This window comes from Microchirus variegatus (assembly GCF_963457635.1).
Source record: "Microchirus variegatus genome assembly, chromosome: 12".
NCBI classification, from domain to species: Eukaryota; Metazoa; Chordata; class Actinopteri; order Pleuronectiformes; family Soleidae; genus Microchirus; species Microchirus variegatus.
The window spans coordinates 17,749,319-17,775,304 of record NC_139813.1 but is presented as its reverse complement, the minus strand read 5'-3'; the positions used below and the strand labels follow the sequence as shown (position 1 = coordinate 17,775,304).

Here is a 25,986-nt window from a genome sequence, read left to right as displayed (position 1 = left end):
GGGTAAGGAGCAACTGATGGATGAGTGGACATGCCGGCGAGAACATGATGAACACAATGATGGTGGCAGTAGCAGAGGCCGGGAGAAGGAGCACGAAGGCAGTGAGGTCACCATATACCAACAGGGGGCCCCCACCTGTACCGCTCCACCTCTTCACACCCACTCACCCGTTGGCAGACAGGATACTGAAGGTGTCACCAGCCTTCCCCCACAGCCTCAACAACTACAGACTGCTCCTGTCGACTTAAGTATGGGACAAGAACCTAATGACACTATCGCCGTGCCTCCAGCCCTCACCAGTACGCCGAGACCACCAAGACCCAGCACTGCCCCTGTCGACTACGGCATGGGACAAAGCGGTGGAGGACCACATGGCGGTTTCAGCACGTACACCAGGGGGGAAGACAGCTCGACGTGGGCCCTATCCAACATGGAATTCACTCCATTGAGTTTGCCAAAATTCAGCGGAAGTAGAAGGGGCTATTGGCGTTGGAAGACTGAGTGGACGAACATTGAAGCACATGCAAATCCCACGGGGTCACTGGCTTACAAGAAACACAGTCTGTTAGAAAGCATAGATGAGACTGTGAAAGACAAACTCAAGCTGAGGTCTTGCAGGGATGCGGATGACATCTTCAGAGTACTGGAGAACCTTTACGGGGACATTGAAACTACAGTGTTAGAGATCCTGACAGAACTACAGGATCGACCCATCGTACCAGAGGGCCAGATCGAAGAGACATTGAATTTGATCTCAGACGTGGAATGCGCAGTAGCAGACCTCACAGACCTGGGGCGTGAAAGTACCATGAACCACCCCCTGGTAACCTTGTTGTTGGAAAGTAAATTCCCCCTCGGCATGCAAATGGAGTGGCTTAAATATGCTGGTGAACCTCACCGTCAAGTCTGTCGAGAAAATTATTTGGACACACTTGTGGAGTTTTTAATGAGCCAAAAGTTGGTACTCGTGAGAGTGTTGGATTTGCAAGATTTTTCTCTTAACAACATGCACGAGAGGCCCAGTTCCTGCGAGAAGCTGGTAGACCTGAGGAAAGAAAGGAGGTCTTTCACCGGCGCAACAACCATCGAAACGGGGAGGCCATGCGCAGTGTGTGGTGAGGGACATGAAAGGGCTCTGTTCCGCTGCAGAGCTTTCAGGAGAGCCACCTTACCAGAGAGGAAAGCCCACGTGAAAATCACCAAGGCATGTACAAAGTGTCTGGGGACCCACGGGATCGACGGTCTCTGCACCTCAAAGTTCCTCTGCAGGAAGGAAGAGTGTAACAAGGGAAACGCCCCGGCAGACCACCACTACCTCCTCTGCCCCAAAGAATCGGCCACCAAGGACACTACTGCAAAAGAGAAAAGAACAGAGAGGAAGTAAGCATCATCAGGGGAGTTATCCGCCCAGCCTTCAAAAGCCTTCAACTGGAAGCCTTCAGAACCACTAGTTGGTGGTGTGTTTCGGTGAAGGATTGCGTCTACGGACTTAAAGCCTTTAATTATTCATGTTGTGTGTAGTACATTCCTACCCGATTTAACCCAATAACTGTTTGGATTAGTTGTTGTGGCCTACTTGGATTCAAGAATCATTAGGCCAAGTGGGAGGTTTAGAACTTTCCAGCAGGTGAAACTGTATGTGTTGATGTTTTGATTAAGTTCGTGGAGCATGCGCAGTTCATGATCAAAGCTTTGTTTTGTTATGTGAACCTGTGTTTTTTCCTTCTCTTAACTGTAACTGATCGTCAGAACCTGTACACTTTGTCGGTTTACAACCTATTTTGTTAGTGTCTATTAAGTGGTGTAGTGGAATAAAACTTCGTAAAAGACACTCGAGTTGTCCGCCTACCTGTTCTGGTCACCCTTCCAGAGGGGAAATTATTGAGCTGAAGAGAGCAGTCAGTAAACATCTGGACAATGAGAGTGAATGATTGATTGTTTGTCTCTGTGTGTCCCTGTGATGGACTGGCGACTTGTTCCCCGCCGTTTGCCGTACGTCCTCCACAACCTTCATGTGGAGGATAAAGTGGTAGAAGATGAGTGAGTGAATGAGTTTGCAGTTTTCATGCTGGACTGTCCCTTGTCTGAACCACCTCATATGTGAGATGACTGATAAGCTTTCTGAGTAATCTTAGAGTAAACTTAGAAATAAGGGTTCCAAAAGGGTTCTACTACAAGGGCTGAAGTTCTACCTGGAACCATTTACCCGAAACCCTTTCCCGAAGAAAGGGTTTTTCAAGGGTTCTTGGTAACACTAATGGTTCCAGTAAGAACCATTTTGATCCAGAAAATCCTTTAAAACCCCTTTCCTGAATAAAGGGTTTTAAAAGGGTTCTTGGTGAAACCGAGCCAAAAAGGGTTCTCCTATGAGGACAAGCTGAAGAACCTTATATGGTTCTACTTAGCACTTTTATTTCTAAGAGTGTAGATATGCCCCCTAAATTGCAGCAAAAACTTGTGTAATTCATTTAATAAACATCCTACACAAGCTTGTGTTCAAAGTAGACACAAAGCAGAGACATACAACCAGCAGTGTTGTGCAAAGAGAAATAAGTCTACAAATGTGTCCAAAAGAAAACAATGGATACTTGAAGTCATCGCCAAGTTAGGGTGTGAAGCACAAACTGATCTCAAACATAATCAATTGCTTCCACTCCTTTGTCAAACCCCACAACTGGACGCCCAAAGAACAGATCCTCTGATGCCTAAAAGTGTGTGATCCCAACTTTTAACATGTAGCTCCACACATACACTTCCCTTATCAAAACCACATGTTGCTGAAACAGAGGCCATTTTTTAATGCACTTTATGCTATTGACTGAATAAAGAGTGGGTCTGTTGTGTGTGTGTGTGCAAACAGCCATCAGACAAAGACACTCACTAGAGAGAGAGGGGGGGGGGGGGTAAGGCAGTGTCAAAATGTCAAATCCAGACTCCCGATTTGAACAATACTCCCCTCACACATGGATGCCTTGTCTGGACATTCCAGAAAACTTGCAGCCTCCCTCCCCGGCTGATATGAATGAGTGCATTGACCTCTGAAATGGGACGCCCCCCCCACCACCACCATCTCATCCATGCCACTTCTACACTGCACCATCAGGCTAAAGGCACTTTGTGTGTCACTTAGACATCTAAGGAAGCCCAGTTTCAGTGGCATTTGGCAAAGACAGCAGAGGCACAGACGGAGAGAGACGTAGCTGCCATCACTTAGCCCCAAAAGCAACAGAAGAAGATCGGTGAACGACGAGGACGATCACTGAGAGAGAGAGCGTTTTAAAACCCTTTGTCTCTGAGCGACGAGGCTATTTCTGCCTCTCGCACTCGATGATGCATTAAAAGCGAGCGACAAACAGGACTGCTGCTGGAGACAGTGCACAGTATTAATGACGACAGGCCACTAATCTCACAGACAACCGTGGACATTGTCAATCACGCTACGCTGAGGGGATAAATAAACACTATCTTTCTTTTTTCGTGCTGTCTTTGTGAGACACATACTATAAAAACAAGGGCCGATGTAACGAGAAAAGAAATAAAAACCCTGTTTTTCCACCTACGTGGTCAGGAAGCGAGGATCATATGGTGCTCAGCTTGCTCCCTCTCCTCGCGCCAGCGAGACATCAAACACAGACCTCATATCTGGGATGTTGTCCAAGATGACACACGCGCACATGAACTCAGACGCTAATTTAGTCCTAGTTTTTCTGCAACAAAAAAAAAAAAAACTGCAAGCGACCCCCCATCTGTCTCTTAAAACACTGAAGTGAAATCACATCAGACAACGAACAGTGTCAATCTTAACTTTATCCAACACACATGAACACAGACTGGAAGCATCTGTATAACGCCGCCATGCATTCATGAACGCACGCATGACTGACGTTGCCATGATGTGACAGGAAGGGCTCTGTGTTTCCGAGGCAACGGGCAATTCTACAGAGATTTAAGTTGAAAGCGCTTACCAAGACATGTCATACGTGTAAGTATGCATATTAATATGTCAAAGGACATATGAGCAGCACATAATATGAGAGAAATGGACACAGAAATCTCTCAAAACAAGCCCTTTTCTTTAAGGCTGTTAATAATGAGTCCTCCTTTTGTCATAGATCAGGTTTGATGGCAAAGCAACATACTGTCAAAACTGCAGGATGCATTCATTCTCTTCATCTTTTCACGTAAATGCCATGTGCAAAATACGAAACGGTTCCTCGTATAAAAGCGAGGCGTGCAACAAACACCGGTTGCATTCATAACCACACAGTCCAATATGGAGTTCACACAATGCTGCTCGTGAGTTCCCCTGTTTTTCTCCGTGCTGTGTTAAGGTCCCATGTCGCCCAGAAACATTCCCACGCTGCACACAGGAAGTGACTCAGTTGATGTCAAGACAGTCGGAGACAATGGCAACATTGTGCGAGTAAAGCACAGAGAGGAGCCCGTGAAAAACTTGGCAAATCTTCACGTTCATGGACTGGATGATTGAAGCGTTTCATGTATACATATATACATATATATGTTTGTATATGTGTACACATATACGTGTATATATATACTGTATATAAAATCAACAACAGAAAACATCCAGCCTTGCCCTTGCAAGATGTTGAAGGAGCCAGATTTCATTAAAGTTAGATGGATGTAAAATGCTCTTGTCATGTATCAGCGATGACACAAATTGCTCAGTCATCAATCCACTTAAATTCACTTCACATGGTGTCAGGACGTCAGCAGTGTGTGTGTGTGTGTGTGTGTGTGTGTGTATAACGCCTCAGTGTCAAATAATATTCAACCTCCGATCGTCCTTCCCTCCTACCGCTCCACCTTTGAGACTTTGCAGACTAAACTTCTCCTCCAGCTTTATTTAAGAAAAAGAAAAAGATTGGCGTAATCCACAGCTTTAATTCTGTTAAACCAGCTCTGTGTCTCTTCTGGCAGTGAGCCGACGTTGGTAGAGTGAGTCAAGGGAATAGCTGAACGCTGCAGGAAGTGAAGACAGCTGGGTCTTGTCTGACTTCCAGTCTTCCCAGAGCCCAGATTACTCAGAACAGATAGAGCTCAGTAAGTAAGGCTGATTCTTTGTGAAACCTCAGGATCTCTCTCTTTTAGAATCAATCTGTGCACAGCTATAGTGGCTCTATGGTAATCTAAAAGTCGTCATATTTGGAGCCTAATAATCATCTCAAATGACAGAAATGACGATTAGAGGAAGAGAAAATGTCACCTCAATCACACACATACATATAATGACACACATAATCCAGCTGTTTTATGTCGCATTGTAATAAAAATGTGATGCAAGTCATAGCTACAATATCCACGCGTTTTATTCGGCGTTATGTCACGAAGGAGATCGCAGTGCCATATTTATGAAGTAATTACTCTCCCACTGTGAAGCAGGTATGTGGAGATTAAATAGTTGTTGACTTGCTGCATTGCACCAAAGACATACTGTATATAAGTATCACCTATAAAACGTTGTGTTTTTTTCTTCCCTTAAATCGCATTAGCACAGGTTCTGTGGAGAACAAATCTCTCTCTCTCTCTTTCTCAACTGGGGTTCACAGCCTGGCAAGAAATCAGGAGGAAGTCACAGTGAATCAGCCGCCTGCTGTTTCATCAAACCACGACGCCTCTGTCTGCACACTTTGGAAGATCACAGACATACACGTGGAAATTTGAACTGGAGCTCTTAAAACTCAAGTGAGAGCAAACGAAAACAGAAGAAGAAGAAGCAGTTTCTGTCACCAAGCAGCTGCTGTGGCTCTTTACCAACACACAGAGATGACTTTGCATCGCTAACTACTATCGCAGGGGTGCCGAACATATGCCTCACGGGCCAGAACCGGCCCACCAGAGGGTCTAAACAGGGGCCCTCAGGGTGAATTTGTGAAAATATCATAATGTGAAATACTAGATTTTCAGTTACAGACACCTGTGACTTTTTTATAAGAACAATCAGATTGTTATATGTGTTTTTGTGCAAAGATACTTCCTTAAATTTAAAACAAAGGGAACCATTTGGAGTTGTTGTTGTTGTTTATAGGTTATTATGTTATTATTTGACTGGTATGGCCCACTTGAGATCAAATTGTATGCACTCTTAGAAATAAAAGCGCTAAGTAGAACCATATAAGGTTCTTCGGCTTGTCCTCATAGGAGAACCCTTTTTGGCTCCGGGAAGAACCAACCCTTAGTGAACCCTTTTAAAACCCTTTATTCAGGAAAGGGGTTTTAAAGGGTTCTCTGGATCAAAATGGCTCTTACTGGAACCATTAGTGTTACCAAGAACCCTGTCCCGAAGACAAGGTTTTTCAGAAGAAGAAGAGAAGAACACTTTTGGAACCCTTATTTCTAAGAGTGTGTAACCAAAAAAGGGAACATAGTCTTCCAGTTTGACAAATATAACCCAGGAAAAATGCCTCTTCTTCTTCTTCTCCTCACTGGATTTACAACACCAGTTGACATTCTTCCCGAGGAGTTATTGGCCTCAATTGGCAGTTTCCCCAACAGAACATGACGTCGGTTTTGTATATTTGAGAAAGACAGACGGTAAAGCACACAGCACACCCAGTCAGTGTGTGACTGACAGCTTTTTATCTTCCACGAGATGCCTGGTTGCAGGTGTGAATGTTGCAAATATAGTCTGTGCTCCAGACTCCAGACACACTCCAGTCTCTGCCGTGACATCTGATACGTCGGCGATGGTTTGTTTTTTTCCTCGAGCGCTGATCGTGTCGCGCGTCCTCTCTCGGATACTCCGCCCGGCGCCGCCATCGATTGTTGTGCCATTGACTTTGCTTATTCGTGGGCATAAATCTATAAACAGGTGTAGCTCACTTCCTTCCCAGCGTGGTGCACCTTTTTCCCCCTCCGTCTGTGTTTATTTCTGCTTTTATTTCCAACCTCCCCGTTCGTCTCGCCTGTCGTCATCGCTCTGTCTTCTCTTGTTTTATCCAGTCATTTCTTGTTCACCCATCCATCGTCAACTCCCCGGGGATTATCCATGCTCGGCTTGGCTGCTCACACCTCTCTCTCACACACACACAGCTCCATCAGGATATGTAGCTGAGGCCGCCATAAATGTGGAGTAAAGGCAATATTGCATGGGGATAGAGTATCATGATAAAAAATTTAATTGAGTTTTAGATTAAATTTGCTCTGTCAATAAATCCAGGCAATCATCTCATTAAAGTTCTGATCTTGTTGTGCCAGCCCAGGTTTTTTTTTATGGCTTCCTGAGACGATGCTGCCTATAAGAAGAGACTCCATTACACAAAGGTCTAGATACAGTAGCTGTATTAGCATAATAAGCATCTCTGATGTTCATTTTTCTACCTGGAAATAATATCGTAACGTCATGCGGTTTAAAGGTGGAAAACAGGCTTTCAGTCTGTTCTGACTCACGCTCTGTGTTTGTTATCTCGCCGTCCACGAGGTGCTGATGACTTGCTGTTGCTTGACTGAACATGGGGCTTAACACTTATCTCACTGCTGATTCAGCAGGTAGTACGAGAGCTCACATGTATGTGGTAACAGATCCTGTGTTCAGATTCTGCCACATTTGGTGATTTCTGTTGTTGTTGTTGCTGTCATCGATGCTGAAAATGTGAATATTTCAACTCCAGAGCAACATTTACTTCCAACAAAGTCATTTAATACTGCAAAAAAAGCATCTCCTTTGGCAAAATAAGCTAATAATTTAACTTCTATAGCCCTGTAAAGTTCAAATGTAGGCGGGTTAGTGTGTGTGTGTGTCTTCAGCTCTGTTTACGCTCGGCTACACTTAGCGCATGTGGAACCTCCCATTAAATCTGTGTTGTCCCGACATTATCTGCCCACCGATCAGCAGTCCTGTCCCGACCTGCACCAGCCAGCCATAAGATGAAAAGACAGCATGAGGACATGAGTCTTTGTGTCTCTAAAAAAAAAACTCAAACAAAAGTCACATACTGCAGTTTTAAAGCAGTGTTTGACTGGAAATAGTTATTTCTGTTGTCTTATTTGTGGGACTGTCCGAATTTAGGCTCTATGGGAAAAAATCTGTCATTGATGACCCGATTCTAAATTTAAAGGAAGAAGTGGGCGATGGTACACTCTTAGAAATAAGGGTTCCAAAAGGGTCCTTCTACAAGGGCTGAGGTTCTACCTGGAACCATTTGCTTCTGAAAAACCCTTTCCCGAAGAAAGGGTTTTTCAAGGGGTTCTTGGTGGAAACCTCCAAAAGGGTTCTTGGTGGAACTATTATAAAAAGGTTCTACCTGGAGCCAAAAAGGGTTCTCCTATGAGGACAAGCCGAAGAACCTTATATGGTTCTACTTAGCACTTTTATTTCTAAGAGTGCAGCACAGCGATAGAGCGAGTTGTCTTTTGAGCAGAAGGTTGTGGGTTTGATTCCCAGCTCAGCTAGTCTACATGCCGGTGAGTGGCAAAACCTTAGTGTAAAGCAGCTTTGAGTGCTCAAGACTAGAAAAGCTCTATAAATACAGACTATCTTACAAAAGAAGACATCATGTGAAGGCTGAGGCTGAGATAAAAAAGCATAGCATTAAATAATTTTATACGTTAAAATAAGTACTACACTCCTGTCATACACTGTGTAAACTGGAAATACATCCAAAGAACTGACCTAAGTGCATGTGTAACAGTCAAAATCAGGCTAAAAACTGCAAAAAAAATATAAAAGCTATGGTGTTAAACCCACTCATGCATCATCATATTTGTCCTGCAGTCTAATTATGTCGATCATGCATCACGGTTGCAATCGAACACAAACACACAGAGAGAGAGAGAGATGGTGGCAGGAAGAGATAAACACATGAAGAAGTGTTAGAGCCAGAGGAAGAGGTGAGGAAAGGAAAGATGGAGAGAAACGGAGGGATGATGCTGTGAAGAGAAAGAGGAGAGAAGTGGAGGCACGTCACCAGCATTCAGCTGTTTTGACACGCTGCGAATCGATTAAAGGCTGAATGCCAAACAATGAAATAGTGTTTTGCGTGGATCCAAATCTTCAGAATGTGTTGGCAGAGCCAGGATCAGTCTGACTGCAGTAGAGAAGAAAAAATAACGACTCGCATGCTGCCGTCATAAATAACGCTGTGGTGCACATGTTTACACTGTACGTGTACATGTGTCAAAGTGATGTTTCTAATAAACACTATGTAAAAAAACGTGCATCATTCGCAGCCTCGTTCCCACAAACGAAAGCGACGGACGACGTGTTCACAGCAGAGGCAGATAATCAGCCTGAACTTTCATGTGAAAATCACAACTGGAGTGGGGGAGTGGGGGGCGGATTATAATAATTTGAAGTGTCTGAACTGTGAAGGCCCTTGTGTTTGCGGCGTGCAATTACAAAGATGAACTTTGAGGAGAAGTCAACATGAGGGAAAAGGGCACGGAAAACACGACGAGTCCTTCCAACGCGAGGTTATTTTCCTAAACAGACCTGCTTTCTGTCAGCAGATGAGCCCGCAGCATCAAACCAATGGACTCCCACAGCCGATCATGAACAGACCCGTGATCATTTAAACTCGGGCTGTTAATGATCGTCACACATTTGCCTCTCGTCTCCGATTTCAACCCCGCATCTTCACTGCCCGTCCTCTTAACCATAAACAGACACATTCCTGCTGAAATGAAGCAGGCGGTACAGTAGAGCTCTGCCAGGTCTCAGGAATGTAATCACACAACAGCAGCAGCAGCAGCAGCAGCAGCATTTCACCAGGCTTTGCAGCACTGAGCTAATCTTAGAGTCTTTAGGTTTTTCCACAGCTGGACATTTCTAAACCTGTAAACCTTGTGTAAAATGCACGTATATATAAGACTGCAAAGCAGCCTAAAAATAACAATGGCAATGAACTTTAGCTGTTTATTTGTCACTAATGCACACGTGTGGAAACTCTCCACTGAGAACAACGTGACCCAGTTCCATCAATAGCTTTGCACAAGTGGGTTATAATACCTGAAAGAAGAACGCTCTCTTTGTTGTCGTCCTAGCACTGGATGTTTTTTTTTTTTGGTTGTTTTCCAGTGACCTACTTTGATCTATGTTAATTGTCAATTTACCTTCTTCTCCTGTGTATGTGTGTGTGTGTGTGTGTGTGATGGCAGACTCCTCGGTGGCACATAGACCTGGAGCCGTGGGCCAGCGACAGTCATTCTCTGGAAGAAGAAGCCAAACGGTTCCTCGGCTACATCACAACACCGCAGGTGAGTCACAATCATTTTTGAACGTCTTTATAGGAAAAATAGTGACCTTTACACGTTGTTTACTTGTCTACACTAGTATATTCTGGAATATAGCAGGGGTGTCCAAAATACCCAGACCTTGTATTTAACAGTAAACATTACATACAAAAGCGCTGGTTTGTCATAATTGAATTATCATTGTAACAATTATTATCTTTAAATGGCAGTGTAACCAAATCTAAGCCACTGTAATGGTAAATTCAATTTCTTGGTCTCAGAGCTACAACTGCCCATCACCCTTTTCCCAACACAGAATACCAGGTTCTTTTGTGTATTGTGTATTGTATATTGTGTAATTAGGATGTCTAGCCTGAACTTGCACCTTCCTACAACATCCGCAGGGAGTCGGCTCCCCGATACCTGCAGTAGACAAAGAGGTGTGAAAACACGGCCTGGAAAGGCAGACACTTTGTCTATTGGAGGAATGCAAAAGGGGAGTTGCTCAGGTATAAATGTGGAGGGCTCACTTTGCTCTGGGTCTTTCTCCAGCTACTCCTGTGTAGATTGACCTTTTCTTTGCAAAGAAAATAAAACCTTGTCGGCCTTTCTTCTAACATTACAGAGGATTGCTTGAGGAGAACAAAACTTGACTTTTTGTGTGCGCGCTTTTATGTGTCCATGACTCTACAGGTCTGCGTTCCATCTGGGAACACAACATCTTAAATTTCCATTTGACTTTTACTGCTCCGACTTGATATTAGCCATAAATAAGGCGGCGAGCGGCTTGACGACAGATGAGTGGAGTGGTTGTTGCTTGCGCTGAAGGTCGGGGGCGTGTGCGTTATTTAGACAGGTCTTTGTTATGCATCTCGTACTGAATCTGAATCTGTATTTGTCAGCCCATGCGACCGAGATACACTGTTCGCATTCAGCTCGGCCATAGTATTACAATATTGGCTGTGTTCGACGGCGCACACATAATTCATTACTGTATCGATTACCGCACAGATGGAACTCCCAGCCGCTGTCTTTATACTTAATCAATGAGACGTTATGGTCTGTTTGTTGGGCCATCGCAGCATTAAATTACTGTAAATCGATTAAGATATTCTGTATCATAATCTCACCGTTGCGGCGGTTATGGGGGGAACATTTTTCTTTGTTGAAGGCAATGCAAAGTTTTATTTCATCCCCGCTGTCTGAAACACAGATGGACAACATTTGAGTTACGCGAGCTCTGGTTTTTATTGTTGTGAAATCGGGGATAAATAAGAAACGTACACTACCGCACAAAAGTTTGGGTCAGCGAGTTTTGTTTTCCATTAAAAGTCACACTTTTATTCATCAAAAGAGTTCCAAAATGAATAGAAAATATAGTCAAGACATTGATGAGATTAGAAATAATAAAATTTGCCCTTTTGTCAAAGAACTAGCAAAACAGTTTTCAGCTGTGCTAACATCATTGCACAAAGGTTTTCAAGGGTTTTCTAATCATCCAATAGCCTTCTTACAGGATTAGCAAACACAATGTACCATTAGAACACTGGAGAGCTGGTTGCTGGAAATGGGCCTCTATACACCTATGTACATATTCCATTAAAAACTAGAAACGCACTCCGAGAGCGCAGACCTCCGCCAAGGCAGCTCAGTGCCTACAAAACACACCCTGCCATCGCGCGGCATCTACGGATCACGGCCCAAAATTGAATCACTTGTTCCTGGTCCCATTGCGGACATTTCCTGAAAATTTCATCCAAATCCGTCCGCGACCTTTTGAGTCAACCAGACGTTTGCAGCTAGAATAGTCGTTTACCACATTAACAATGTATAGAGTGTATTTCTGATTCATTTAATGTTATATTCATTGGGGAAAAAAGTGATTTTCCTTCAAAAAATAAGGACATTTCTAAGTGACCCCAAACTTTTGAACGGTAGAGTATCTTTTTCCCACCCTCACACGGCATAATCGGAGCGAAGAGTGAATAAGCAGCCTGTAATGAATTAGCTGTAGTACTGTACGGTTTGTGCAGCCACATCTGTGTGTGTGTGGAAGGAAGGAACAGGGACAGGAACACAGACAGACAGAAAGAGACTGTCTCTGACGAGTGTGTGCATGCATGTGTGTGTAAAAGTGTGTACTTGTGGGAAGCTGTTGAAGAGAACTGTCCATCATAGATAGTGACAGGCGCGGGTGGAAGGAAGTCGATGGGGGCAATACACGGCAGCATCATCAGCTGTAATGCTGAGTGACACGGTGCTGGTGGAGCCAGAGAGAGAGAGAGACAGTCTGCTCACAACTGTCCAATCAATAGGAGCCGGTGTGTCTTGTATGCACCGTTCATGCACCAACACATAGAGAAGATGGAGAGAAGATTTCCTGCAGCCCAGAATGGTGCTGCATCAAGAAAAACACAACAACGTAATTCAGTATATTGTTCTGTAATAACATACAATATAGAAGATTTACTGCCAGTCTTTTATGGCTACTTTAAATCACGATCTTTAAATGTGTCGCCAGTTTTCTCTTCTCTTCTCATTAGGCCTTCATTCATTGGGATGAAAACATCGTTTGAGGTCAAGCTTTGCAGGTTTTTGTCGGTGAGTGCGGTGACACTGAAGTGTCTGCACCAGAAAAGTAGCAAAAAAAAAAAAAAAATTCAAGGGTGTTTTCTTTGGCATTGAAAGCACAGTGTGTGCTGCTGAATGTTTTCAGCCGGAACAAATTAACAATGATGGGAATAATGAAGCATGATTCATATCAAGTACACCACTGCACCCCCCACACGAGCAGTATACTAGACACTTCTTCTTCTTCTTTAAATATATGTTGTTCTTGGTTTTTTTTTTTTTACATGAAAATGAAGTTTCATAACGAAGGAAACATCTTGAGTGAATTCTCAGACGTTTTTATTTAATAAGAGGTTTTGGATACAGCCGAGCTCATTGTTCCTCAAACTCGAATCGTCTTTATTCCCCATACAGCCGTAAAACACACACATATGGCGATTATCCTTGAATGGTGTGCTGGTACATGCTTTGAATAATCATTCGCATTATCTCTAAAGACGCTGAATAATTATATAATCTGCATGAAAAGGTGTTTGAGAAAGCAACACAAAACTGAGAAAACATCAGAGCAAGCCTTCACTTTTCATTTCTTGGAGACACTTGAACAAGTTTACACGAGGATACGAAAGACAAGTCCTCGTAAAGACGGACTACCGAGCTGAAGAATTGACCATTCAAGAACACAAAGGTTTTTTTAATCTACTGATAATGATAATGATGAGATATGAAGCATAAGGTCCAAGATTTCATTTCATTTAATGATCGCAACTGATGTCATTGTGGCCTTAGAAGGTCACAATCCACGTTTGTGTCCTTCACTGCTCACTGCATACACACACACACCACACGGTTCAAACAATCACCTTTCATTTTCCTTTTTTAAATTCCAGCAAAGAAAAAGTATTGTGTACTGTGTGGATTGTGTGGTAGAAAAATCAATACAAACTAATTCCCTCAGTGCAAACTCATCCATTTATACAATTGGTTAAGGTTGTATATCGCATTTCTAAAGCACGGAGCCCCATTTTGAGCCCAGAGAGCTTTGGCGAGACATTTATCTCCTTGTTATTTAGAAATAAAAAAAATAAATAGAAATGTGAATGTTTTCATGTGCCTTTCGTAGGTGCCGTGTTCGTCGCTGGGTGGGGAGGGAACCGCTCGAGAGGAGACCACCACAGGCCCGTGGGCTGTTTGTCTGGACCCCAAGTACAGCCTGAGGCACAGGATACAGAGCAAACACTGCAGGGTCTACTCTTTTGGGTTTGTACAGACACACAAACACTCACTTTTTGCACTTAGATTTAACATTATTTGTTGTCATTAGTTAAGAATCGTGCAGTGCCCGTAGGAAGTATGTATTCCTATAGTGGGAGCTGAATAAGATTTTTCAGTTATGGTAATGCATGATAAGGAAAGTAAAGGCGAACATAATACAAACACTGTGCAACCTCATTAGAGGGGTCGTACCTATGGGGAACATAGGTACGACCCCCTCATTAGACACAATGCAAATGTTTTCATTTTCGATTAGCATTAGCGTAGCTAGCTGTTTGACTGTTGTGACTGTCAGGCCCCTCAGCCAGACTACGCTAATGCTAATCGAAGCCTCGCTAGCTTACCTTTGGAAACAGGTTCGCCAAGTTAGCCGCAGAGCAGTAGCATGCTAATGCTAAATAAATATGTGCTCGCGTATTGGTGAATGGACACCTCGTCGTTTCCATATAACGCCATGTTCTGCGGTGAACCGTGTGAAAATGTCTCACCCATCGTGAGGACAACCTTTTCCCTCCCACCTCCCAGCTCCAGACAACACAGCCGCTGCTGATGAGCCGCTGCCTGCCTGCTGTAGCGTGATAAATCGGCGAAAGTGCAGCATGATAAATCCGTGAAAATTAAAATTACTGCAAAAAATGTGAATATCAAGGATGCACACCATCGGGCCATGCTCAACCTCAAACATCTGATACCCTCAAGATGGAGATAACTTAGAAAGCCTTTCATATTTTTGCGTCATATCAACAGTAAAACCATGCCAACACATTTTGGCCATCAACACAAAATGACCATCCTAAGGCTGCTTCTGTGCACCGCTGTACTGAAAGATAAGATCCTTCCTTCCAGAGCCTCACGTGGAACCTCAAACTCCACTTCTGCTCCCCCTTCATTAACAATCTAAAACCATATCACACACCGACCACCGAGGCATTTGAGCATCTTCAGCTTATAGAGAGCGAGTTGGCTTTGTGTCGTGGATCAGCTGAATCCTGCCCTGCTGGGTCTCTGCTGCGCTGAGGCGCTGCAAAGGTCTGACGGGATTTGACTGCAGAAGCGAAGGGGGGGGGGGGCTTATTAATTTGGCTGTTGAGAGACAGCACAGGTGTGCTGGCATACAGGCAGTCAGGGTGCAGATAGTGATGTGGGAGGAGGAGGAGGAGAGGGGACACAGTGTTACTGCTGTTTCTGTCTCCCTACGGAGAAGATGTCAGAGGTCAAACCCACAGATTGCAGGGAACTATATCTGATATCCTCTGGCTGAGTGATAAAAAGTCGCTCATGCAGACAACCTACACGGACATGCTCTCAAAAAAAGAAAAGGTTATTATGAGTCAGCGCTGAGATTTATGCAAATACTTTTAACATTTTTTGACCTGAATATCAGGTTTAGAAAATGTGACAGAGCTCTGATTTTTCAACTATGTGAAAGCTGCATTACCATTTTTTCGCCCCTCCTATCTATCTGATAGGTACAATAAATCCCTCTGGGAGGAATTCAGCCCCCCGAAACGCCTTAACTCTTAAAAAATGAAATCCAATGACGCAAGAGTCAGACATGAACAGGAGCTCAGGGGAAAAATGTCCTTGAAATATCGGAAAATTGCGCCTGAAATTTGTATGAAAGGGGCTTTTAATGCACCCCTACCATTCAAAAGTTTGAGGTCACTTAGAAACGTCCTTATTTTCCAAGGAAAAGCACTTAATTTCAATGAATATAACATTAAATAATCAGAATTACATTGTTAATGTGGTAAACGACTATTCTAGCTGCAAATGTCTGGTTTTTAATGGAATATGTACATAGGTGTATAGAGGCCCATTTACAGCAACCATCTCTCCAGTGTTCTAATGGTGTTTGCTAATCGCGTAAGAAGGTTATTGGATGATTAGAAAACCCTTGAAAACCAATGATGTTAGCACAGATGAAAACAGTTTTGCTGGTTCTTTGATGAAAGCAACGTTTGAAGGGCTAAATTATTATTATTTTTCGCCAATGTCTTGACTATATTTTAGTGCTGGGCACTAGGTTAACGCCCGTTAACGCATGACGTGTTTCCATGACGACTGACCGGAAAAAGAAGCATGTGAAGTCATGTTTACGTGCCGCGACACCGGAGTCCAGGAACCGTTTACCAGTTAGCTCCGTTTGCTGCATTAGCTCCATTAGCGCCGTTAGCGCTCCTACAGTTGAACTGGAGCAGTCTGTTTATTAAACGAAAAGAGCAGCGCTTCAAATAACCAGCGTACCTGTGTACGGCGTATGTGTGCCTCTGTTTTTAAAGTTTAGCGATACTTTAGAGACTAATTTCTGACGTCACATGCGTCTTTTTCCGGTCAGTCGTCATGGAAATGCGTTAACGTTGACGCCGCTAACCGCCGATATCGTGCTAACGCGCCAATCGCTACTATATTTTCTATTCATTTTGCAACTCTTTCGATGAATAAAAGTGCGAGTTTTAATGGAAAACACAAACAAATTGTATCGTGACCCCAAACTTTTGAACGGTAGTGTAAGTTTTAGTCAACTCACACACAACAACACACAACTTGCCACTCTTCCTTCTACATATACCCCACAGCAGGGATTTTTTTAAAATTATTATTTTCTACCCTTCTATAAAGAACAAAAAGTTTCCCATGCAGTAACAGAAGAAATATGCTCAGAGCCAAGTGTAACAGTTAGTCAAGTCAAACTGCCCCAATGTTTCTCTCTTCCAGATAAGGCGAGTGATTACTTCCCTGTGTCCCCTGTTTGACCTACATTCATCACACACACACACACACACACACACACACACTCACAGAGAGAGGCTTTAATCTATGCTGGTATGCTGTTTCTTCTTCTCATGAAAGTTCTGCGTTGCTTTACAAGAGACTCAGTCAACCCTAAACTGTCCACAGCTTCACATTCTCTAATACTGTCTTTAACTCAAATGTCCTACATGACTGTGAATGCACGTGCACTTGAACATGCAGCATGCGCGTGCACGGTGTCGTGTGTTTTTGTCAATGTGTGTACGTTGGATACCGAGCTGTTTAACGAGCCACAGACAGATGTGCCTGGGCAGGATGAGGAGCTGCTCTCTGATTGGTCTATCACATGGTGTGGGTGAGAGGTGCACTGTGTCAGGGTTGTTTTTTTTTTTGGGAGGTTTTTTTTCCACATGAATGACCGATTATCCACCGTTTACTTCTCCTACTCAAACGTCCTCCTCTCACCTTCTTCCATCTTCCTCCCGTCATTGTGTCAGCCTGTCCTTTCTGATCGCAAAAATACATTATGCTCTTTCTTATTTGCTCAGCCATGTATGGGGATGTTGGTGATGACGATGATGAGTCATGCATTGCTATAAACGGCGCACATTCATTCTGGCCAGTCAAAGGTATAAGCGATGAAAAGCATGCTGGGCTCTCATCAGAAGCAACAATATTCAAAGAGAAGCTGGTGGCAAAAGTCAGTCACAGTTAAATTAAAAAGGAATAAAATATGTATCCAAGAATCCCGCTTTTCTAGAAGATAGACGATCATATTATTGAGCAACTTCTTTAAAAAGAAGGTGTTTAATTCCTTTAAAGTAGCTTTATGTAGCTATAACAAGTAAAAAGTATAATTAGATTTTTGTTGTTGACGATAGTGTGCAACATTAAGTAATGGCAGAAATAAGTCTTAACTATGTTTGTACATGTGTATAATTGCTGTAAAATAAATAAAAATTGATTGCATGTCTTAGCCTTGGAAAAAGCCTTTTATATGTACGCGTATGTTTGTACGTCTTCTCCTGAATAGACGAACCATTAATAGCATGCGTTTCACATTGAGTTTACTACACATGCAAAGAATAATACGTAAAATCAATACATACATTGATTTTTAACAGTAAAACAGAGTAAACAAGAAAGGGAGGGGTGAGCGGATGATTCCCCTGTTTTTCATTCTGCAGTCTTACCATTAGATGTCCCTGATTCTAAGATGTTGGGCCTTAAAGGGGTCACTTCACCCCAAAAAAATATATGTTTTTATACTAATTTCCAGAGATAAATGTGTTATTTGATCATCAGACAGTGGATCTGAGATACGTGCCTCAGTGACACAACAACAGAGGAAGCTGGGATCGAAAAAAAGAAATAAAATAGACAAAAAAGTTGATGTCAAAGTCACTTCCTTCAAAGGAAATAAAAGCCCTACACCTGAAAAAAACAACACAGCAGCATCAAAATGATTTTAAGTTCATTCTTCATTTGAACAAGTATCACAAAAACGGGTGCACATCTGTCATGTGTGACACTATATATCCTGAACAAGATCAAAAAGGGTTTATTGTGCATGTTATAGCTCATCGGGAAGACTCACAGAGAGTGCAACTGAGAGATAATGAATATTATTAATATTATTACTATGGCTCCTCTGCAGATAAAAGTGTCTGAAATTAAAAAGTCTGAACAAGTGAGACTGGGATGTCTGTAATTTGTTATGCTCTCAGATATCACTGGAGTACAAAAAAAGAAATAATAATAATAATAACCCCTCAACAAATAACTTTTTCGCCCCCACAAGCGTCACTGTAGGAGTCTGAGGTTCAGCCTTATCTCACCGCAGCGAGTGCAGAGCCGAGTTTTGTTCCTCCGGTTTGAACCAGGTCCATTCATGAAAACTTTCCTTGCTGGAGGCCATGCTGCGGCTGTTCAAATTTAGAGCACTTAAATAGGCTAAAGCACAGCGAGGGAATAAAGGCGTACCTGCGCTTCGGCGCTCTTTCATCATGCGACGGCCCGACGCAATACAAGGGTGTTTGTAAAGAGTAGAGAAGAAAAAGTTAGTTTTTGAAAACACTATGAGGGATTTTAAATAAGACAAGATGTTGCTGCAGAATCAGACCGAAAGGAAAATGTGGTCAACGAAATAAGTGCGCGCGAGCCCACCCAACGTTTGTTAGCCGCTCTCATTCTCAAATGTTCACAACATCCAGACGCGCTGTTGACATAACAGTTGAGTGCAAGGACGAGAGCGTTCAAAGCTCAGATTTACAACACTCTCCAGAGAGAGAGGATACTGCAGCACGGTGCAGGGACCCTCCTCTGTCAGCACGGTCGTCCAGAAGAGACTCTGATGTACCGTGACTCTCCCTCCCCGAGCCCCAAGCATGTATGAGTAATCTCTGAACTCGCTCATATTAATTGTCACTGCAGAAAAAAACACCTCACCAGAGAATGGGAATCTCCCTGTGTCATTTTTAGTACAGCAAAAACAGAGAGAGACATCAAGTAGTCACATCTCAATCCAGCCTGTAGTGCTTACATTAGCTTTCCCATCTCCCTGGTAGAGGGAATGCATTTGGGGACCTGGTGCCCAATCTGTGAAAGACATGAACTGTGAAATACAGCCCCCCCCCCTTTCTCTCTCTCTCTTTCCCACAATTACCGAAAACACAGCAGCTGCAGCACAAACAAGACGCAGGGGGATCGGCAGGGAGCCGGTGACTGATAACGAGGAAGAAAAGAATAAGGAGGACGAGGGGGTAAAGAACAGCAGCAGAGATGGAAGGAGTGAGGGAAAGTGAGGTTTGGGCTTGACAGGTGATTTAGACACATCATATCTCACAGGGGAGAAGCAGAGCAGTGGAAAAAGGAAAAAGAAACATCAAGTAAGAGGCAGACAGAAACAAGATATACTGTATCTCAACAACATCTCAAGCTTATTATTGTCTCTTAGTATTTTTGGATAATTTATTTTTTGGCAGGTTAAGATGAAGAAGACCTTCTCAAAATATTTTAAGAGGGCACAGCGCAAACCGAGTAAACAAAGAAAATTAGCGATTTTCTTTTTTTTTTTTAATTGTGCAAGTTGAAGTTTCGAAGAAGCCACTACATGCTTCAAATCACAGTATTGTGGGTCTTAAAACCACATACTTTGTATTTGAATTAGGGTTGTTTGATCGCTGTGAATCGATTCCTGCTGAGGAGCTGTGTGTGTTCACAGTTGAGTGAAGATGGACAAGGAAAAAACGCAGAAGAACTAAATACTGGCTGTACTTCACAGAAACAAAGACAAAGGCCGACACAGATCTCAAACTCTCACACATCTCTAACGCAGTGGCATAAACGTTAGCAGACTTCATCGTCGCAAACTTTCTCCAGAGTTCATAAACAACAAACGGATGAATTATTTAGTTGCCGAAAGAGAGCAGGACATGAGGTTAAGTGGACACCTTGAGGAACAGACACAGTAGTTATGTCTGAGATGATGACGTGTTTTGCAAGTTAAATATTATTTAAATTACAAAACTGTTTTAGTTTGCAATTAAATCTATAGAGCACAACCATACAAAGGAACCCATAAGCTGGAAAGGAACAAAGCTCAAAAGAATAAATTAGTCCAAAGGCTAGGTTTATTTAAATAAAGAACAAGTAACACTTTGACTAAAGAAGTCAATTTTGGAGGGAGGAAAATTAATACAGTCATGCATACTTTTTGCAGTCAAACTCTATGGACAACGTTTAATACCTCATGAAATTCAGATTAAGACTTTTTAATACTTTTTTAAAGGGCCTTCATTTTCCCAAAATTGATTTATCAACTTTTTATACTTTTTAAGACCCCGCGAACACCCTGTGTTTGATATGTTATTTGTCGGTGACATTTTATTCTAAGAATTTGCTCTAATGCAGTGTTTTAAGTCGCATCACATCACAAAAGCATTGATAAATATCGCTCATTTTGCCTCGGAATATAAACAAGGAGCCAATAGCCAATTTCCTGTGGTATTAATGATATGATCACTTCAAGGGAGAGAGAGAGAGAGAGAGGGTGGTTTTATGTGAATGAGATTTCCCCTGACCTCCAACCCACTCCTTTCAGTGAAACGCAGCCGATCCTTTTGTACTGTGTCCTTCATTGAATGTGGCAGTGCTGTAAAGCTGCAGTCATACATTCAATAAAAAGCTCTTCATGTTTTTATACAGGTGGTGAATTTAAACTTCACTATGTTGGGTGTAAGGTGCGTGTCATTTATTTAAAAGTGTGCCAATAAAACTTGCAGGAAATGGAATATAATAACATTTAAGTTACTTAACCGATAAAGTTTACTAATTCACTCTCCTTCAAACCTGATGATTGTCCTGTCTGGGCTGCAGGTTGGGGGCAGAGGACCGTTCACTGGAGCAGTCCTTGGCCAGGTCGGGGTGTGAGGTCCACTGCTTCGATCCCAGCCTGAAGCAGCCTCACCTGCAGCAGGACGAAATGTGGCTCCACCGGCTCTCCGTCGACTGGAGGGATCCAAACCCGGCGGTCGCAGCCCAGCGTCCGTACGCCAACACGAAGAAGCTGGCCACCATCCTCAACGACTTTGGACACAGACAGGTAAGAGTTAATGGAAGAAGAACAACGCGGACGTTATGCCACTATTGTGAAAAGTTAATTTTCATACAGGTCAATAAACACACATATATATATAATTATTTTGAATGCTCTTTATAGGCCTGCAGAGTTTAATCAGATAGGAAACTGCATATAAGATCAATTATATGCACATGCAGTGATATCATGCATAATTACAAACGCACACACACGCTTATAGATCCAGTTTAAATGGCTGTTGAGGAATAAAAAGACAAATAATGAAAGCTACAGTACAATATGTTCTCATGAGATGAAAAGCTAATTAAAAAAATAATGAGCCAGACTACATTTACATCCGACTTTTGCATATGCTGTATATAATAAATATATATGGATATAAAGGTGATGAAATACAAGAACTAGTTTTATACTTGAGGGGTGATCCTCATCTTCAGTGATGTCAAGTAAAAGACACAGAGACAAAAGAGCAAAAACAGCATTTATACAAACAAAACATTTATAACTGTGTTTATAAACTACATACTAATGAGTATTCATGCGCTATAAATGATGAATTTAATATGTATTAATGCTTAACTAATGCTAATAGTGTGTACTTATCATATAGGGCTCACCTGATTTATATACCACACACACACATCCTGGTAATGAGGTTTTAATGAGAGCACACAATGTGCCAGAGCAGCAGCCGCAGCATCAGCATCAGCATCATCATCATCATCGACATCAGCATCAGCAGCAGAATCAGAATCATACGCAGTCTCTGAGACAAGAAAAAAGTATCAGTCAAGAGAATCAGACTAATGCAAAGGTTGAAATATTCATTTGTGCACGCTGCACTGATTCTTATCTTGGGTTTTGGTTAATAACTACAACAATGACTCATCCATCGGGCAGAGCGGCGGCTGCGGCGACGACCAGCTGAGACAGCAGACACCGACACCACAGGGACAAATGTCGGGTAGCAGCAGAGTCATATCTCATTAATTTGAAGGGACGGCATATTGGAGCCACTGATCGTGTGGGAATCGGGGCAGTAAAACGATATCAGTGTAGCAGTGTTCGGGCTGAACTAAATGTGTTGCTGTGACAGTGAAGGAAAACACACAGCAGACATTAAAAGTCCTCTTTTGTGTGTTTTTACGAGATAAACACGTTTCAATTAACAAAGCCAGGGTGTGTCCAATTCTGACGACACACGCTCACAGAAGCATGTGCAAATTGCGATTTGTCCCCATGAGCCGTGGTGACCTAATACTGAGCTCGCTGTCCAGAAATTACAAAGTGTATTTTGTTCTCTTACTGTCTTACAATATATTTGTCCTATGGGCATAAAAGAGCTGTTCGCAGTAGTCTCGCATCAATTTGTCAGCAGTGGACAGGAAGTCCCGTTGCGAGACAAGTCTTTTCTTACTCACATGTTTTATTCACATGAGGACGATCGGCTCCAGTACTGCAGAACACGTGATCTGATAGATAGTTGTTTTTATTACACTATAACAACGACAGTACATACTTACCCTTTGTGAAGTTGTTATGCAGACAACGTCGTAGACATAACGCAAAAAAAAAAAATACAACTTTTTTTTCTAAACAAAGTGGAAGATGAAATTACCCATGATGCTTTATCCATTAAATGTAACATCACGTCTTCCACTTTGGTCTCTCCAACCACCCATCCAGTTTCTAGTCAAAATAGTCAAAAAGCAAGTGCTGTAGATCAAAAAAGCAGAGTTGAGGTTAGTAAGATATGAGGGACATGAGTGTGGGAGCAAACATAGTTAAAGTTAACATAAATCAAGAGTGCCAAGATCTTTTGGTACATTGTAGTATTTTGCCCCACATTAGCTTTGTTTGTGATGAAATGTCAAGGCAACACAAAAGGAAACTATTCCCTCCAACATGGAGGATCACTAAGCGCCCGCTAACTCTGCTCAGCTGCGTAGCATCGCCGTCTCTCCAAATAAACCCGACATCACACGGACTTCGCTGAAGCCAGACGAGGAGTCCTGCCAGTTTCCTGCAGCGAGGCTTGATATTGTTGGATCTGTGGGACCACGGAGACAGAAAAGGCAATTTATATCAAATTCACTGAAAAATTGAAGAGACCTTACACTGCCCAGACAAAATGAAGCTGTGTGAACGAAAAAAAAAAAAAGAAAAAAGGAAGAAGATGTACATTTGACAAGTATGACGCACATGTCTCTCCTGAGAGAGCAGTGAACGCATCACTTCCTGATGATGCCACATTATTTTCCATTAAAAAAAGGTTTCTGTCCAATTAAGAAACATGTCTCTGCTTGTGGGAGTTTGGAGGCCCACGGGGAGGACAGAGGACACAATCTGAACTTGTTCTCCACAGATAAGACTTTTTCTTTTTTTGAGTTTCTGAGACTTGCTCTGTTGCACTAATGACACCTGGGAATTGAGCAGCACCAGCACCAGCACCACCACGGGCATGAATTGGAGCAGAATTTCTTCTTAGTATCTGTGCTGAACTTTTTCAGCTTAAAATGTAGACCCAAAGGATGAAGATAACAGTTTGTTTCTCCATGTGTAGCTCAGTCGTTCCTAAAGACAGAGCTAACTATTTTGATAATCGATTTGAGTGTTTTTATGGAATTGAGACAAGTTTTTTTGGATTTCTCAGCTACTTGAAAGTGAATATTTTCTGGTTTCTTTGCTGCATATAACAAAGAAATCATTAAGACTGAGTCATTTTTGGACTGTGGACAAAACAAGACCAACCTCATTATTTCACATTGACATGACATTTTATGCACCAAACGATTACTCGATTATGAAAATAATGGTTAGTTGCAGCTCTAGTCCCGTTATAAAACCCTCGATTTTCCTGATAAACCCTGTCATGTCACTTTATTCAGGTTGTACAACGACCGATTTAGTCGCTACGTTATGAACTAGCTGAATAAAAGCACTTGTGTCTTTAAGCAATCCCGTCGACTCGAGACAAATTTTCCAGAGATCCAGAGGAACGTGTGATAAATGATGGCCATGCATGAGTGTCCTTAAATGAATTTGACCTCGGGGTGCGATTAACATTCATCTTATGAAACATTTGCTCTTCCGGCTCAATCCATCATTAAAACTGCTAAAGCAAGAACAAAAGGCCAAGCTTCACTTAGACATTCTCATCCATTTCGTTCAGTAACTCCGCACTTAAGTGTCACTCCAGCGCAATAACGGAATCATTACTTGAGCAAGAAGAAGAGGGAAATAAAAGTATAAAGGTTGCAGGATCCAGATCTAGTGGAGTCTACTATTATTATTATCATCATATACGTCATCACCATTATTATCAGATTCCAACGATCCTGTATAAACTTATAACTCGACACAACTGTTGTATATCTGCTCCTGGTCACTTTCTTCTGTCTCTACCTCATCTCCCGTTTGTCCTGTCTGTCCCCCATTTTTTTATTTCACCCCAACCTGTCTAGGCAGATGGCTGCACATCTTTGAGTCTGGTTCTGCCAGAGATTTCTGTTAAAAGGGAGTTTTTTCACATTCTTATTGTGTGAATTGTTGGGATGTCTATGTACAGTGTCTTGAGATTTGGTGCTATACAAATAAAATTGAATTGAATTCAAATGCATATTGCATTTTTTTCTTATTCCTTTACACAGGTGGATGTACTGAAGGCAGATATGGAGAGTGCAGAGTGGAAGATTTTGGAAAACCTGATTCTGGAGGGAGTTCTGGACTCGGTGGGTCAGATGCTGCTGGAGCTTCACCTGCACTGGGCCGGCTTCGAGGTGGGCGGCGACGACCCCTCCGTGGTGCGGTACTGGTTCAGTCTGCTCAGAGAGCTGGAGCGCGCCAACTTCCGCCTCTTCCACGTGCACAGCGACCGAGCCAAACCGCACCTGTTCCTGCATAAGAACATCCTCAACGCCAGCAGCTCTTACACTTTGAGCTGGGTGAACACACAGTGGAAGCCTTGAGGGAGGCAGAAATCGAAATAGCGAAAAAAGAAGAACTTGGACAGGAACGTCCACTGTACGATGAAGACAAATTTGTGAATGTCCATTGAGAGAAAAACTCTCTGGCTCGACTAGAGTAGACTTTCTTATATGGCTTGACCTTTTTGTAAAAGCTAAAACCTTTTTGCCGATTTATCCTCCCACGCTCGCGGCCTGTAATGACCTCACTCATACAGAAGAGGCAGAGTAAATTGCCTCCAGAGGACCTCTCTGTGTTCTACCTCACAGTGGCTGTGTTGTTGGCTGCAGGTCAGCCGCTGAGTCACACTCACCCCACATCACTGTGATCTGGACTATCTGGACTTCTTCTACGGCGTGATAGAAGATCTTTCCAGATTGTACTATTCTACACAGAGCCACAGCCTGGAAAATAGAACAGAAAATGTCACAAAATTAAAATGAAGGTGGGGATGTCTGATCTCCTCTATATGATGAATGGATATTTTTCTTTAGAGGAACTCGTTAAGAAGGTACAGAACCATTTCTAATAGAAGAATAATTCTCCATTCAAAGAAGGTTTTTGTGTAATTGTCAGGCCTAATTATATATTTCTATGTTTTGATACTCCCAATAACGGCACTGCACTAT

At 42.6% G+C, this 25,986-nt stretch overlaps 1 protein-coding gene across 1 annotated transcript in view; it reads left to right on the top strand.

The window, feature by feature from the left end:
* Positions 1-25,866, top strand: part of mettl24 (methyltransferase like 24) — a 34,239-nt gene extending 8,373 nt beyond the window's left edge. Inside the window, exons 2-5 of the mRNA XM_083898285.1 lie at positions 10,117-10,215; positions 13,886-14,022; positions 21,169-21,394; positions 25,042-25,866. Of these exons, the coding sequence (XP_083754411.1) occupies positions 10,117-10,215; positions 13,886-14,022; positions 21,169-21,394; positions 25,042-25,359 (780 nt within the window). The 3' untranslated portion in view covers positions 25,360-25,866. The remainder of the gene's footprint in view (positions 1-10,116; positions 10,216-13,885; positions 14,023-21,168; positions 21,395-25,041) is intronic.
* Positions 25,867-25,986: the final 120 nt, after the last annotated feature.